Genomic DNA, 15590 nt, shown 5'->3' on the forward strand with positions numbered 1-15590 from the left:
TTTAACTTAACTATAAATGTTCTACAGTCTATATAATAAAGTACACAACCAAGCAATGAAAAAAAAGCTTGTAATTAAGACCGTAACATTGACTTACCTGTCGAGAAGAAAGCAGGCAACTTCAGCGTCTCTTTTGAAAGCTTTCTCCTGCATTAGCTGTCCCGACATTAACCCTTGTTTTTTGTAATCTCCGGTCACGTTTCCTTTTACAGTCTATTTTGGACTTTTTCGACGACGAGGACTCCTTATCCTGTGACTCAGCATATGTATGGTCCTCCATTATAAATAACCGTACAGTGCAGCCTTTTAAACTTGCCGGTGCAGTGACAAGCACCTCTTACTGCTCTGCTCCTCCGCTTCTGCTGGTTTCAGTCACGTGACACTGGCTCTGAACGAAAACGTGTTGTGGAAACGCGTTGGCCTAGTACTTTTTGTCCCTCTCTGCTATTATAGTTTTTCAAGATGGCGGAACTACATGGAAGCCTCCGTGGACCTACCCGTCCCATGTATATAAAAATAATAAATTCTTCGTTTACGAGGATAAGTCAGATAATTAGCAGAGGTACTTGTACACCATTGAGGACATATTTATGAATAAAATATTGATTTTAGATAATAAAATACCTTAAAAACTACACATTGTCCCTTTAAGGTGAGTAACATTGCGTCTCTATATGTTCTTTCGCATTAAATAAAATGATTTAAAGCACATTAATGATTATACAGATACAATAAAACGTACACACCTGAATTTCACAGAGGAAATGCACCAATTCTGCGACGCTGAGAAGAGAAGAGGAGAACTGTTCTGAAGACTGGAGAGAGTTCATACAGCGTGCGCTCACTCAACCGTTGAGCTGTCCTGTCAGAGGGTGGGGGAGGGGTGCATTGTTTTAATTGAGTAAACTTAATTTCTTATGCGCGTTAAATATTAATAATATTGATTTTATTTAAGTAAGTAATATTTGTGGTTCTTGAAACAGATTAGTTTAATTATCCATTCTCAAATATTGCGATGGAAATTTCACAAATATATTAGTTCAGTGTATTGTAAATAAATAATTGGTTAGTCAAATACTAAATTATTTTAGTGAAAAACTTCAAACTTAAATATAACTGTAAATTTCAGACAAAATTAATTGTTGGAGTTTTAGTAGATTATTTCAGTAAGTAAATGATATTCAGAGATTTTATTAAGTTTGTAACATCTCCTTTCTTTTAAAGATGTTACTCTGAGGGGGTTCAACAGAATTTTGACATGTACTGATAAAAATAACTCTTCACAAAACAAATGATCATTGTGCTTAATAAATGTGTCACAAAGACAATAGAAATAAAGTCAGAGGTCTTTGTCTCTTCAATAAAGAGTGAAGAAAACTTATCTCTTGGCATGTCCTGTCTTTGATAAGGTGTGTGATGATGAAGTGATGATGAAGATGAAATGAGTCACAGATCCCCCAGGTTATTTGAGTGCGATGTAATTTCATTACAGAAAAATATATGACAAAATTGAGAATGAAATGAAATTATTTCATTTTCACGGTGACAGTGCATCATCCCTGTCAAATTGAAAAATAAAATGCAATTGGTGATTTCACATTTCATTTTCACTACAGACTACGAGACTGCCGATATTAAAATGAAAAGCCAAACGTGAAAAAGAAACTACAAATACAGTTTTTACAATGCTCTTTATTTACTCTCACGCAATAATAGTGACACAATTCAAATTCAAATGTAAATTTTCGTTTTCATTTTAATTCCTCTTTTATTTCACAGTTTTCATTTTCAAAGACAACCTGCATGCAAATTCTATGTTAATGAGTGGGTGTGGCTTATTCTAGTAACGGCGCTAGAGACACGCCTTCTGTAAAGTGAAGTCGTCGACGTCCCGTGTGCATGAGTTGAATGTGTGAAACGAAATGATTTAAATGTGATTATATTGTAATCGAGACGACGAGATATGGCGAAATCTGTTAGTGAGCTTTTGCGGGAAGCTGCCGCAACATTAGAACAGGGAAACAACCAGCCTGACCATGTTAGTTATGATGTTAGACTAGACCATAATCGATGAGGTTCATTCATGTATTAGGCTGTTTTGGAAATTCAACAATTTGGGTGTACAAAAGTCTTAGTAACACAATTTCTACAACAATTATAGCCAGACATTTATACCCGCTAGCTTTAACCGAGAACCTCGGCCAATGTTTCATATTCGCGTCGTGCCTAACAACGCCCTTCAGCCGTGACTTATTCAGATTAATTTAATAGATTTATACTCTAATTAAACGTGGAAAATAGACTAATAACTACCACTAATAAATTTAATTTGACCTAAACCGTTTTCTGATTTTAATATTTAGTCATAACTTCTTTTCTTCCTGGAACTACAGTATGTAGGGTTTGTTTCTGGTGAGACACTTATTAGTGGCGCACTATAGGTGCTCTCGGCGTGTTAGGCCGGCGACACACTGGCTGCGTGGCGTGAGCGTGGCGTTTCTGTTGCGTGTCAGCTGCGTGAAAATTACATCAACATCTTTTCCTAGGCTGCGTTCCAGTCCAAAATTGTCATGCCCTTCACTCGCTAACTTCCCTCCGTCTCGTTCACTCGGCTGTACGTCATTGCTTACATTGCACGAGTGCCCACTACTGGCGGAAACTGCGTTGGGCTGAATTGTAACGTCCTAAGCCCTTGATCACTTGGAATCAGCTGTGGAGTTTATTTATTATTTACATTTTTTTTGTCCTTTAATAATTTGTTTAATGCAGCATCCATATCCATATAAGTGTGTTTGGGTTCTTTTCAATAAAAATATATATAATTAATATATCATAGAAAATGTGAAGTGGTTCTTGCAGTGTCAAAATTCGCCACTGGGCAGATGCTAACATGTTGTGATACCATGATATACCACGTTTTAGCATTATTTACCACAATTTACCATGTTTCTAAGATTTACTCCGATTTATCACATTCCAGCATGATTTACTATGATTAACATGTTGTTAGCATGATTAGCATGTTGCTAGCATGCTTTTAACAAAATGCTAGCATGTTTTTAGCTAGATGCTAACATGATTAGCATGTTGTTAGCATGATGCTAGCTTTATTAACATGTTGGTAGCATTATGCTAGCATGATTAGCATGTTTCTAGCATGATGTTAGCTTGATTAGCATGTTGCTAGCATGTTTTTAGCAAGATGCCAGGGTGTTCTGGGTGGTTGCTAGGCAGTTGCTAGGTGTTCTGGGTGGTTGTTATAGTGTTGCTAGGCAGTTGCTAGGGTATTCTGGGTGGTTACTAGGCGGTTGCTAGGGTATTCTGGGTGGTTGCTAGGGCGTTGCTAGGCAGTTGCTAGGGTGTTCTGGGTGGTTGCTAGGCAGTTTCTAGGGTGTTCTGGGTGGTTGCTAGGGTATTTTTGGTGGCAACTAGAGAGTTTCTAGACGTTGCTAGGGTGTTCAGGGTGGTTGCTACGGTATTTTTGGTAGTTGCTATGGTGTTTCTAGGTGGTTGGTAGTTGTCAAAGATGGTTACTATGGAGTTCTTAAAATCTTTAATAACGAGTGCGTTTTCATGGCGTTTTCTATGTCTTTGCATTTGTCTTTGGCATTTTACTCTAATATATGTTGACTGTTGAGTCTATGATTAATAATGTCAATAAATAATAAAAGAACTACAAATAACCTTTATCTTTTGTTTTGTTGTACTGGTGGTGTAAAGGAATACATATATTCTCCTAGTGCATGTTTAATCATATTGTATTAAATGATTTGTTAATGCATTATTTTGTCATGACTTTACTTGAGACGGCCCTAATCATGATCAAATTCACTGTTAACTACTTCCCAAACTCAGCTCATGATTGATCATAAACTTCCTATCAAACACACAACGAGTGTTCAGCTCAGTGAAGTGATGTTGTGTGGTCAGAGAACAGAAGTACAGTATCATCACGACTGTGTCTGGATGGAGAGTGAACTACTGATCCCAGCAAACCTTCCCTGAGTTTTGCTCCTTCCTTTGGGAACTGTTCCACAAATATTCTTTGTGGGTTTTGAATTGTTATTTTGTATTTAGCTGTGCATAAGTCACAGTAGGGTGAGTTTGAAGGAAAGAGAGAAACACAGAACAGATAAAGAGCTTTTAAGGGCAGTTATTAGTGTATTTTCTACGCTTGAAGAGGAGGATCAACTAATCCTGTGCCGTCCAGTAATGTTTATGACAAAGCTGACATCAAGAGTTCAAGATATGATGATATTACATTATTTACATTTGTTTCAAAGGGTATTTCTTATTCCTTCTTAAAGAGGCGTTTGATTTGGTTTATCCATAAATGTTAATTAATGCATTAACTATCAAACACCGGAAAAAGACTGTATGATTTGAATCTTCTGCTTGTTATGCTGGTATGGTTTATGTTTTTTCATTTATTAATATCATAATGATGACTGAGATATACTGTGTTTCAGGTATCAGTGGAGTGGATGATCATGTGTTCATCAGTTCTGGTGAAAATGTGCGTCTGTCCTGTAATAATGCTCTTTCTTACTGCAAATCTAAAACTACATGGATCTATAACAGCTTCAGACATTCAGCAGCAGTTGAACTGATTACTTTAGGGATAAAGAAGAAAGACACAGAGAGACATGAGAGACTGAGTCTGGAGTCTGACTGCTCTCTGAACATCAAGAACGTCACAGTAGAAGATTCTGGATCTTACAGCTGCCAACAATATGTGAACGGACAGAAACAAGGACCTGATGCTGATGTTTCTCTGCATGTTCTTCATGGTAAGATTATGATTATGTGTTCAATTTAAAAAGGGCAGATTCTCCCTTTAAACTCAGATGATGATTGAAGAGTCTGTGATTTGTGTCTTGTGTTCAGTTTCAGTGTCTCCATCATCATCATCATCTTCATCCTCACAGACTGAGATCAGTCCAGGCCGCTCTGTGACTCTCTCCTGTCAGTTGTATTCAAATGCTGGATTCCCCTGTTATAATTGGGTTCATTCTGAGGGAAATGAGCTGTTGTGGGTGAATCAGGCTGGTGTTGATCTGAAGACAGACTCCAGATATCAGATATCAGCTCCAGATCACTGTATCAGGACTCTGACTACAACACTCCTGAATGAAGATAACAACAGAGAGTGGAGATGTCGGCTTACTCAGAGAAATCGACTCGAGACCTCAGTCAGATACACTGTCAAGTATTCAGGTGAGAAAACACTCTTTTCTGACAGATTTGTGAAAACTTTCACACACTGGCTCTACTCTTTCTGATGGCTTCATACGTTTGGCAATTGTAAAATATTAGTGGTCAAAGTCATAAACTGCATAAAAATCCTTATAATCCCCAATATTGACCTCCTATGGGTCATACTAGGCTAAAATAGACTCTTCTGATTTATGCAATATTTCATGTATGACCCATGAGGGACGTCAATATTGGGAATTATAAGGATTTGTATGCAGTTTGAGGAATTCTAAGGCTTAATAATGTCATTGATTCAGGAAAGCTGAAGGTTTATGGGAAGCAGCTCACTGTGTTTCACTCTCATATAAACCAAGAATAAATGATACAGTAACATCTCTCTTCTCAACTACTGCCACTGTAAGCTGTGATGATTGAACACAAACTGCATGTCATGATCAATATGAAAATATGATGTTAATGTCCTGATGCGTCTGAACATTCATCTTCTGCAGCTCCAGTCGCTTCAACAACACTGACTCCAGTCAGAAGCTCAAACTCTGAGAAGACATCAAGCCGAACTACAGCAGCAGCTTCTACACAAGGTTCATGATCACATGATCACTGTCACACATCATCAGTCTCTCGCTTCAGTGGTTTGCACTGGCTCTCACAGACTGCTTTATCATCACACATATTAGCATCAAAAAAAGCTCTTTAGTCAGATTTGTCAGTGAGTTTTGATACATATGACCGGTCTTGTACAGTCTGTTGTCTGATGCAAAATAATCATAATATACAGCTAGTGTAACTCACGCCACTCACATGATAAATTAATAAAATCATAGGGCTCTATTTTAACGATCTAAGCTCATGGTCTAAAGCGTTCGGCACAAGTTCACTGAGGGCGTCTGAATCCACTTTTGCTAGTTTAACGACAGGAAAAATGATCTGTGCGCATGATCTAAAAGTGTTGTCCTTATTCTCTTAATGAGTAATGAGTGTGTTTTGGGCGTAATGTGAAATAAACCAATCAGAGTCTCCTCTCCCATTCCCTTTAAAAGCCAGTTGCGCTCGCGGATTCACTATTTACATGACGGAATTTGCAAGCGGAAATACTGAACGCTTCTCGTGTGTGTGTGTGTGTGTGTGTGTGTGTGTGTGTGTGTGTGTGTGTGTGTGTGTGTGTGTGTGTGTGTGTGTGTGTGTGTGTGTGTGTGTGTGTGTGTATGTGTGTGGTTAAAGGGACAATCTACGGGACAAGCCGGATTCACCATATCTTTATGTACACATTATGTTTTTATGAATTTTTGAACTTGACATTACAGGAGGGAGCGTTAAAGTGGACATAAGCCCATTATAGTAGAGCTGCTTCTCTAATTAATCCACATTTTAAGAAGTTTTTACTGTAGAATTATTTTTGTATGAACTACATGTAACGTGTAACAATGACACTATAAAATGTAAAAAGTGTTACCTAGAGTTTTTATTAGATTTATGTATATATATTATAACTAAACATTTTATATACACATTTGGCTAATGATTGTTCGCTGAAGTAGTGTTTTTGTAGTTGGAATATACAAAAGATAAATACCAACTCAAACTAGAATCTTTTGCAGAATTTTTTATCTCTTTGATACATCGATATAGAAGAATATGTTTAAATCACTTTAGAAGGAAGCAAAGAAATTACTGGTCCAACTTCTCCCTCTTTTTAAAGTGTGGAAAAGGGAAAATAAGTTGAAAGATCGAGACTCCAGCAACACCTGTAGTCGGCCTATATGCAACAACTTTATTGAAGATGTTTTAATGCTAAAGGTTTTAAGCCGCCTAGTCGACAAAAACAGTTAGTGCTGTTTTAAAATGTACAAAGCATTCAGACAGTAATAAAGTAGATGTAGAAATTTGACAAATCTGTAATCTTTACTTTTACTGTTTCAGTGAGTGTACTTTAATAAGCAGTAAAATAATTGTGGCCAATCATGTTAAAAGAGGTACAGATGAAATGTGTAAGGGTTAGATTGTATACAGTTGCTGGTTTGCAGTGGCAATACTCCATTATTCACTGCAAGGCAGGGCCCCAAAATTATCCTGCTTAGGGCCCCCAGATTTACAGAGCCGGCCCTGTGTACACAATAATAATCTTTTACATTGTAATCCTTTTATTTTTAATATTTGGCATGTTTGTCAATTCAATTCAATTCAATTCAATTCAATTCAATCAACTTTATTGATCCCACAAGGGGCAGTTAGTTAGTGTGCTGCTGCACGTCCCTGTGTGTGTAGTAAGCAGAGTGTGTGTAATAAGCAGAGTGTGTGTGTGTGTGTAATAAGCAGAGTGTGTGTAATAAGCAGAGTGTGTGTAATAAGCAGAGTGTGTGTAATAAGCAGAGTGTGTGTGTGTAATAAGCAGAGTGTGTGTAATAAGCAGAGTGTGTGTAATAAGCAGAATGTACGCGCGTTGTGGACCCTTATTAAAACACGGATAAATCAACTTACAATGTCTAAGTCTCCTCGGCTTTCATTGTCAGTTGCGCTCGTTCTGTTGCGTGTCCTCAAACTGGCGACCGGCGTAAGTGTCGAGTCTGAGGAGGCGGGGAAACTATGATCTCTGATATTTTGAACATAACTCATCCCATGTTAGTGTGAGCGGCTTTCAGCACTGATACTGTAGCTCTGGACTACAGCAGTTTGTACAATAAATGCCTTGATATTGTGTTCATGCATTAAAATATTATATATTTCTATTTCCAATTTGTTTTTAATACATCAACTACAACAACAGAAGTGATTCCAGATACCACACCAAACTCTCTGACTCCAGGTGTGTATGAACATCATCCTCATTTGACCGACTCGTTGTTCGAGCAGCTGATCACAGATTTTGACTCAAGCCATGTTTAATTTGTAATCTACATCACTTTCTAATTCCATTCTCTTGTACATCACCAACAACCATAAACATGAAAACTAATATCGTTAGTGACTGTCATTAAATGTCAGACACATCATTCTCATCCAGACAATCCTAAACAATCATGTCACATTCATTTGTGACCCTGGATCACAAAACCAGTCTTATGTAGCATGGGTATATTTGTATGGGTCAAAACATTGTATGGGTCAGAATTATAGATTTTTCTTTTATGCCAAAAATCATTAGGATATTAAGTAAAGATCATGTTCCATGAAAATATTTTGTAAATTTCTCACCTTAAATATATAAAACATTTATTTTTGTGAATGGATGCAGCACTATCGCCAATAGAAATGGACAAATTTAAAGGCGATTTTTCTCAATATTTTGGTTTTTCTGTAACCCTCAGATTCCAGATTTTCAAATAGTTGAATCTCAGCCAAATATTATCCTATCCTAACAAACCATACATCAATGGAAAGATTATGTATCCAGCTTTCAGATGATGTATAAATCTCAATAAAAAAAAAAAAAAAACCCATAAGACTGGTTTTGTGGTCCAGGGTCACATTTAGTGAACATATGAGGTACAGTCTGTTAGTGTACAGACGGCTTTTAATACATATCAATTTCTATAAAAACATCATCACAAGCATCAATTTACATGATAAATAAGGATAATTATGCTATTAAATGTGCCATTTTTATGTATTTGGTTAAACACAGTAATATAGTCCTGCTAATGGTGTCTCTCTATAGGCTCTCTCTCAGTGATTGTGATTGTGATTGTTGTTGCCGCTTCATTCGCTCTTCTCCTTCTGGCTCTTATTCTCTGGGTGATTCGTAAAAAAAGAGCAGGTGAGTTTTTCATATTTTGTAACAACAGACAAAAACATCTGATAAAATAAATATGTAATTTAGACAAATTTCTTTCTCTAAAAGTGAAGAGAAATCAATGAGTTAACAAAAATAATGTTTGTATTCTACAGCGCTAGATTCTTCTAGACTCTTTTAAAAACTGATTGTCATCTGCATTAGAGACTGTGTGTGTGTTTGATCATAAACTTTCCCGTGACATTATGTTTCAGGCAACAGAAGAGGGACTGGTGACTCTGTGGTAAGTATTGCAGGTTGATCCATGAGTTATTAATGTTCATAAGGACTGACCCTGAAATATGACACTCTTATTACTCAGATTATAAAATGTCAGGGTTCTCAGCAGACAGTTCTGTCAGTCTTGTCTTAGTCTAATCTGTCTTTGTCTGTGTTGTGTTTGAGCACATGACTCTGTCTTTATTTGTGTTGGCCATGTGTTCCTCTTGTCCCGTCTCCTAGTGTCCAGTGACCACGCCCTCTTGTTTAGTCGTTGATGAGTCCTCGTCAGTCTGAGTGTGTGTTCACCTGTTCTTTGTCTGAGGGGCTGTTCACACGACACAGTTTTCAACCAAAAACGTAAAACTTTTTATGCATTTTGCCCGTTCGTTTACACGACAACTGCGTTTTGGGTCCCTGAAAACCAGTGTTGTTTTTGGCAGCCCTTTTAGTTTTAGTCTTAGTCTTAGTCTTTTGGACGAAAATGCTTTTTAGTTTTAGTCACATTTTAGTCACTTATAAACTTTATAGTTTTAGTCAAGTTTTAGTCGACGAAAACATAAAAAGGTTTTAGTCAAGTTTTAGTCAATTTTAGTAAAACAAAAAAAGTAGTCTTTAACAAATTAATTTAGGTTAAAAAGTATTGGAAATGGGCTTAGGTTTGACAGGTTGTAGCAAGTGTTGCAATTCATAAAACAACAGTTAACCTTAAAACCTTTGCATAATAAACTAGACTTTCTCATTGATGGAGATGCAGTGCTGCCAAGCTGTAGGCTACTTCATTGTCGCATTGGGCAGAAACCTTTTATCCCCATATTTCAAGTTATATTTTTTCCATGAATTGATGCTCTTCTAAAATTTCAGCACATTGGCTATTTTCACCAGTAATCACTGTAATAAAGGAATAGTTTACAGTTTAAACAGCAAAAAACTTTGAGCTACTACAACATTACACACAGATAAAGTGGTAACAGTGGAATCACTGTTTTACTCAAAAAAAGCCAGGAATAAAAACATTCTTACTTTGGCAATTGTGGCTTTATTATATAATTAGTTAAATAATAATTTATGTTATAATCTAAGTTATATAATAATTATATATTACTTTGTACCAATTAGCCCACTAAACTAATGCTCGGACACACTCGGTCTCTCTCGCGCACTGTCGCTCGCTCGCGCAGTTCGTTTCGCTTTTGTCCAGTCCGGCGCCTCATATCGAAGATGTGTGGCGAGTGACTAGCCGCCGCCGCAGGTGTGTTGTTGTTGTGTGGAATCTGATGCGCGGCATAGGCAGCCGGGTGGTGGGCGTACCCAAAACAAGGATAGGAAGCGGCAACATTGCTGATACTTTTTTTTAGCTCAAAACAGACAGATTTCACGCAAATTAGGCAGAAATGACATGCATTGTGAACGTCAGACTTTTAATCATTTTCGTTCCGTCTCGTCTCGTCAACGAAAACTCGAAAACGTCTCGTCATGTTTTAGTCACCTTAGAGCCATTTTTAGCTAGTCATCGTCGCGTTATCGTCATAAAAAAAAGGTGGGTCAATGAAATAATTTCGTTATCGTCATCGTTGACGAAAACAACATTGCTGAAAACACAAAGTATTTGAAAACGGTCTCCTTGTAAACAACAAAATGTGAATCTCTGAAGACGATGAGGTCATGCACATGCGTATTACGTGTTCAGTCTATAGTGTTTCATCGCCATCTAGTGGCCTGGCAGCAGAATACAGCGTTTTTAGTTGTTCTTCGTGGATCTGTGTGAATGGGGATCATTTTGACAACAGTGTTTTGTATGCGGAAAACTCAAAGGAAATACTTTTTAAGCATATAGTTTTCGTGTAAATGTACCCTGAGTGTGTTGTGCTACCTGTGACTAATTGCCCATTGTTCTAGTTGTGGATTTCATCATGTGTTGTTCCTGTTGTGTGGGTCAAGTCAAGTCAATCATCCTGTCATGTTACAATAGGATCTGTCATCATAACGTCATGTCTGTATAATAGATTTTCACAAAACATTTATGTGAAATTGCCAGGACACGCGTTTTACACATATATTACCTGAACATTTGCAGAACCTGAGGAAAATATTATTGATGGATGGCATTTTTCCATATTTCCATTGATGTTTAGGAGCAGACAGATGATGTGACTTATACTGAAGTCACTGCGTACAGTAAAAAACGAGGCAAAAAGAACAAGGTGAGCGAACACTTCCTTGATGTTGTCCAGCTTCTCTCAACATGATTTTTGTATATTTTCCTCTTATATGCAGATCTTCTTGATTTGTGTGATTATATGCAGTTCTTCATGAATTGAGCTCAAACAACATGCTGTAATAATTGTGGGTTGAAACAACTGTGATGTTCATTCAGGTTCGCTGTGATGATAAAGTGACTTATGCTTCCATCAGAGGAGCAAAAGCTGGAGCTCAGGAGAACTGCAGTCAACTTTATGCCTCTGTGAACAAGAACAAATCAGGCAAATAATTATACAAAACCCACATGAGCAGAGGAATATCAATCTAATATAACTCAATCCTAGTGGGTTCATTCATTGTTAATGCTTTCAATGTCTTTTACATGTTAATGAACAAACTGTATCAGATTGTTGTCTTTTGTCCTCTTTGTGTTCTGGCTTTGAGTTCTAGCGCTTCCAGAACTGTTTTAATAACCTTTGGTCTAGTTTTAATTTAACAATGTGGAACTAGTGTGAGTATGTATTTTCAGTAGTATTTTCAGAGCGGTGAACTCACTGTTGAGGTTTGGGAACATGTTTCTGCTGAGTGTGAGAACTCTGTTAGTTTAACCACACGTTTTTAGAGAAACATTTAAAGAAAGAAGAGGAACTGACATCTTAACCCACACAGACCTGGTCATCTCTGAACCCAGTTTGGACTGAACCTGGTAAAACAAAAAGTACTTATTTAGTGAATAAATACAAGTATTTGTCTGGTACCTTTTATTTGATGCTGAATAATACAAAACATTTTAAAATGTACTTATTATTCAGTCCCATAAGTACGTAAAAACAATTATATGTACATATCGCATTAATAACCTTATTAATATTGCAAGAGTAAATTAACTTCCATAAACTGCCATTAAAAACATGTTAAGGAATACATAAAGGATCTGCAATATATGGAAGTTAATCTTCTCTTGTTTTGTCTTATTCAGCATCCAATAAAAGGTACCAGACAAATACTTGTATTTATCAATTCAATAAGTTATTTTTGTTTGACCAGGTTCAGTCCAAACTGGGTTCAGAGATGACCAGTTCTGTGTGGGTTAAGATGTCAGTTCCTCTTCTTTCTTTCTTCTTTAACCACACGCTTTTCTCTAATAAATTAATAAACTCTTCCAAACCTCAACAGTGAGTTCATCGCGCTGAAAATACTACTGAAAATATGTAGTCACACTAGTTCCACATTGTTAAATTAAAACTAGACCAAAGGTTATTAAAACAGTTCTGGAAGCGCTAGAACTCAAAGCCAGAACACAAAGAGGACAAAAGACAACAATTAGGCAGAAACGCATGTGTGTTAGTTTGATCATACTGGTTTTAGACAAACTGCACAAAATGTTATGTATGAAAACTTATCAGGCATACAAATGTATATGAATCATCTACGGTTCACAGAAAATTTTAATAATGGAATTAATAAATTGATGTTATTCTTTACATTTTTGTTAAAATAATTATTTGTTAAGAAGCCGTTGAATGGCCGTATTCTGTTGTTTAATATGATTAATGGTGGAAAACACTGAATTGAGGCTGAAATGTACAGTATGTGTAATAAGCAAAGCTTCTGTCTACTCCTTTTGGGTCACTGCGAGTTGTTTTGATCACATAGATTATATGATTATATATATATAGGCCTACAGTTTGTTTTGAGCTTTTTTTGTTTTTTCTAACCCTATGGACCAAAATAAAATAAAAATATATAAATTGAAGTCATAAAAAATTTTTTTACAAAGAGCCCATTTTTCTTGTGCATTTTCCCAGTAAAATGATTAACTCCCTACTAGGCTATATATTGATAGAGTTTTCAAACACACTGTTCACAGAAAGAATTGAAATAGAAACAGAGCGCATTTAGGCATTTAGACCAACCGTCTCCATTGACTCTGTATTGCCTGAAGCTTTTGACTTATAACAAAAAACAATGTCTAAAAGCTGCTATGTGACAAGGTGTACAGCAAACAAGCTACAAAACCCTAGAAACAAGTTTTTATAAGCTGTTGACCCCAAAAAATGAGCGTTTAAGGACACAAAAGTGGATACAGGCAACTGAGATAGAGACGCGGGAGGGGAACGTAATCGGCGACCAGTATAGCTTAGCTTAGCTTACAGAAATATAATATATAAAACTGACATTTGACTAAGTGACAAAATGTTGAGTGTCAGGATCCCACAATTAACCCATTCTTCCAGCGGATGCTTCATGTCTTGTTGCCTGTATCCACTGTGGCATCATGAGAGGTAGAGGATCACCAAAGTGTGGGTTGCTTCACAAATCGAGTTCAGGCAGAGATCAAGTCACTGGTTTCTTTATAATAATCAACTCAAAACTCCAACACTTTTTAACCAAAACACTTTCCAGCTTCTCTTTATGCTCTCTAACAAAAAACAGCCAGTCTCTCTGTCCTCAGCTCATTAACAGCTTTTCTCCTTCACTCACAACAGCTGTGTCCCTGGTAACTGTAGTCCAGGACCAGGTGGCCATCTTGGTTTGTAGTCCCATTGCTGCAACCACCTAGATGGCACATATCTTGCCTCTATAACATACCCTCTCACGATGCCACACCACCTTTGTCTCCTTAAATGCTTGTTTTTTTGGGTCGACAGCTTATAAAAACTTATTTCTGTGTTCTTTAGCTTGTTTGCTGTACACCCTTCAGGGAAAATTAAGGTTGATTATGTCACTATCAACACATGACCAACATCACCTGACTGTATTTTCTCTCAGGTTGACCTGACCTCACATGACAGTGTCACCTTTGACCTTGTATCCTCCGGGGGTTGGAAATGACCTATGACCGTTGACTAATTGGTTGATGTGTATGCCCTCGTGAGTATAAGGTATCTATTGATTAAGGTTTGAACTTTGTCCCAGTTAAAGTCATGAAGGGTTATTTTTGTGAGCTCTGACGTCCGGTTGTGTCACATGCCATTCCAGCACATAGTGGGGGATTACGGGGGCACAGTGGAAGTAATAACTTTTTATCACTTCCACCCGGCACCGGACGGAGTTCAACCTCCCTCGTCTGTCGTTCTTCAGACGTTACACTACTCTCTCAATATTCAAAGTGCAAACAGAGACCGGAGCCACAACTACACAGTCCAGAGATAGGTTTGAAAGCTCTGTTGCGCAACGAATCCTCCGCCATCGTCACGCGATCAGTGAACTGGGATTCCTACTCTGGCGACTCGTGCTGGATGAGCAGAACAGACGTTTACAATAGTTTACTATGTTTTTGTTGTTGTTTTTTTTAAAGCAAAATGACCTTGGAGGCAGTGACACGGTTAGCACCGTAATGTAATGTGAATGTAGCGGTGGCATATTATATGCAAATTCCAATTCCACCCTCACGCTCCGTCATGGCGATATCACGAGACCGCTTCACTCGACGAGAGATCTCGTCACATTTTAGCCTGAGTGGGGCGATTGAAACACAGGGGTGGAACGGATGAAACATAACAGTTTAAATCAACTATTCCTCTAATGCTTGTTTTTGTGAACAATACCTGACAATTTACTTATCTACATATTGTTACAAACATATTTTGTAATTTATTTTAATTTAAAGGTTCATATTAATCATCTTTGTTCTGTCACCCAATAATCAATAGGCGATAAGCCTATGCGCATTTTGTAATCTTTCTAATAGGCTATTTTGATGAAGACAGACAAATCCGTTTACAATTAATTATCTTTAATTTCTTCCTTGAGTCATATTGAGTGTTTGCTAGTTGAATAGCCTGTTATTATGAAGAAAACGAGGTCAACCGAAAGACGATAAATTACATTTATTAAAGATTGAAGATTGGACTAATTGTTGATTATTAAAGAGATAACATGTGTTGCGTAATTGAAAATGAATTTGCATTAAGCAAGCAGCTATTTTCCATTCCTGCTCATACTTCGGATATAAGAATCAGCAGTGTTGTTGTGCGAAATAAACCCAGAGACGATTGAAATCAATGTTTAGGAAGCCCACGTCCGTTTTTTTTGTTGTTGTTTTTTGCAAAAGTATAACAATAAAATCATATTTTTTTGTATTTATCATGTTATAAATGAAAATTTATGTATTGCATCTCAAAACCATTGGTATAATCTATCATTTACAGCAATAAACACACGGCCCATTTTTGTCATT

General features: G+C 37.1%; 1 protein-coding gene across 1 annotated transcript in view; it reads left to right on the plus strand.

Moving 5' to 3' along the window:
* The window catches only part of LOC309491597 (uncharacterized protein), a 38224-nt gene extending 25333 nt beyond the window's left edge, over positions 1-12891 (plus strand). Inside the window, exons 3-9 of the mRNA XM_082190662.1 lie at positions 4470-4790; positions 4888-5217; positions 7982-8020; positions 8885-8971; positions 9202-9230; positions 11341-11409; positions 11583-12891. Coding sequence (XP_082046788.1) covers positions 4470-4790; positions 4888-5217; positions 7982-8020; positions 8885-8971; positions 9202-9230; positions 11341-11409; positions 11583-11696 — 989 coding nt within the window. The 3' untranslated portion in view covers positions 11697-12891. The remainder of the gene's footprint in view (positions 1-4469; positions 4791-4887; positions 5218-7981; positions 8021-8884; positions 8972-9201; positions 9231-11340; positions 11410-11582) is intronic.
* Positions 12892-15590: the final 2699 nt, after the last annotated feature.

The sequence above is a fragment of the Leuciscus leuciscus genome, assembly GCF_965113295.1.
Source record: "Leuciscus leuciscus genome assembly, contig: HAP1_SCAFFOLD_381, whole genome shotgun sequence".
Taxonomy (NCBI): Eukaryota; Metazoa; Chordata; class Actinopteri; order Cypriniformes; family Leuciscidae; genus Leuciscus; species Leuciscus leuciscus.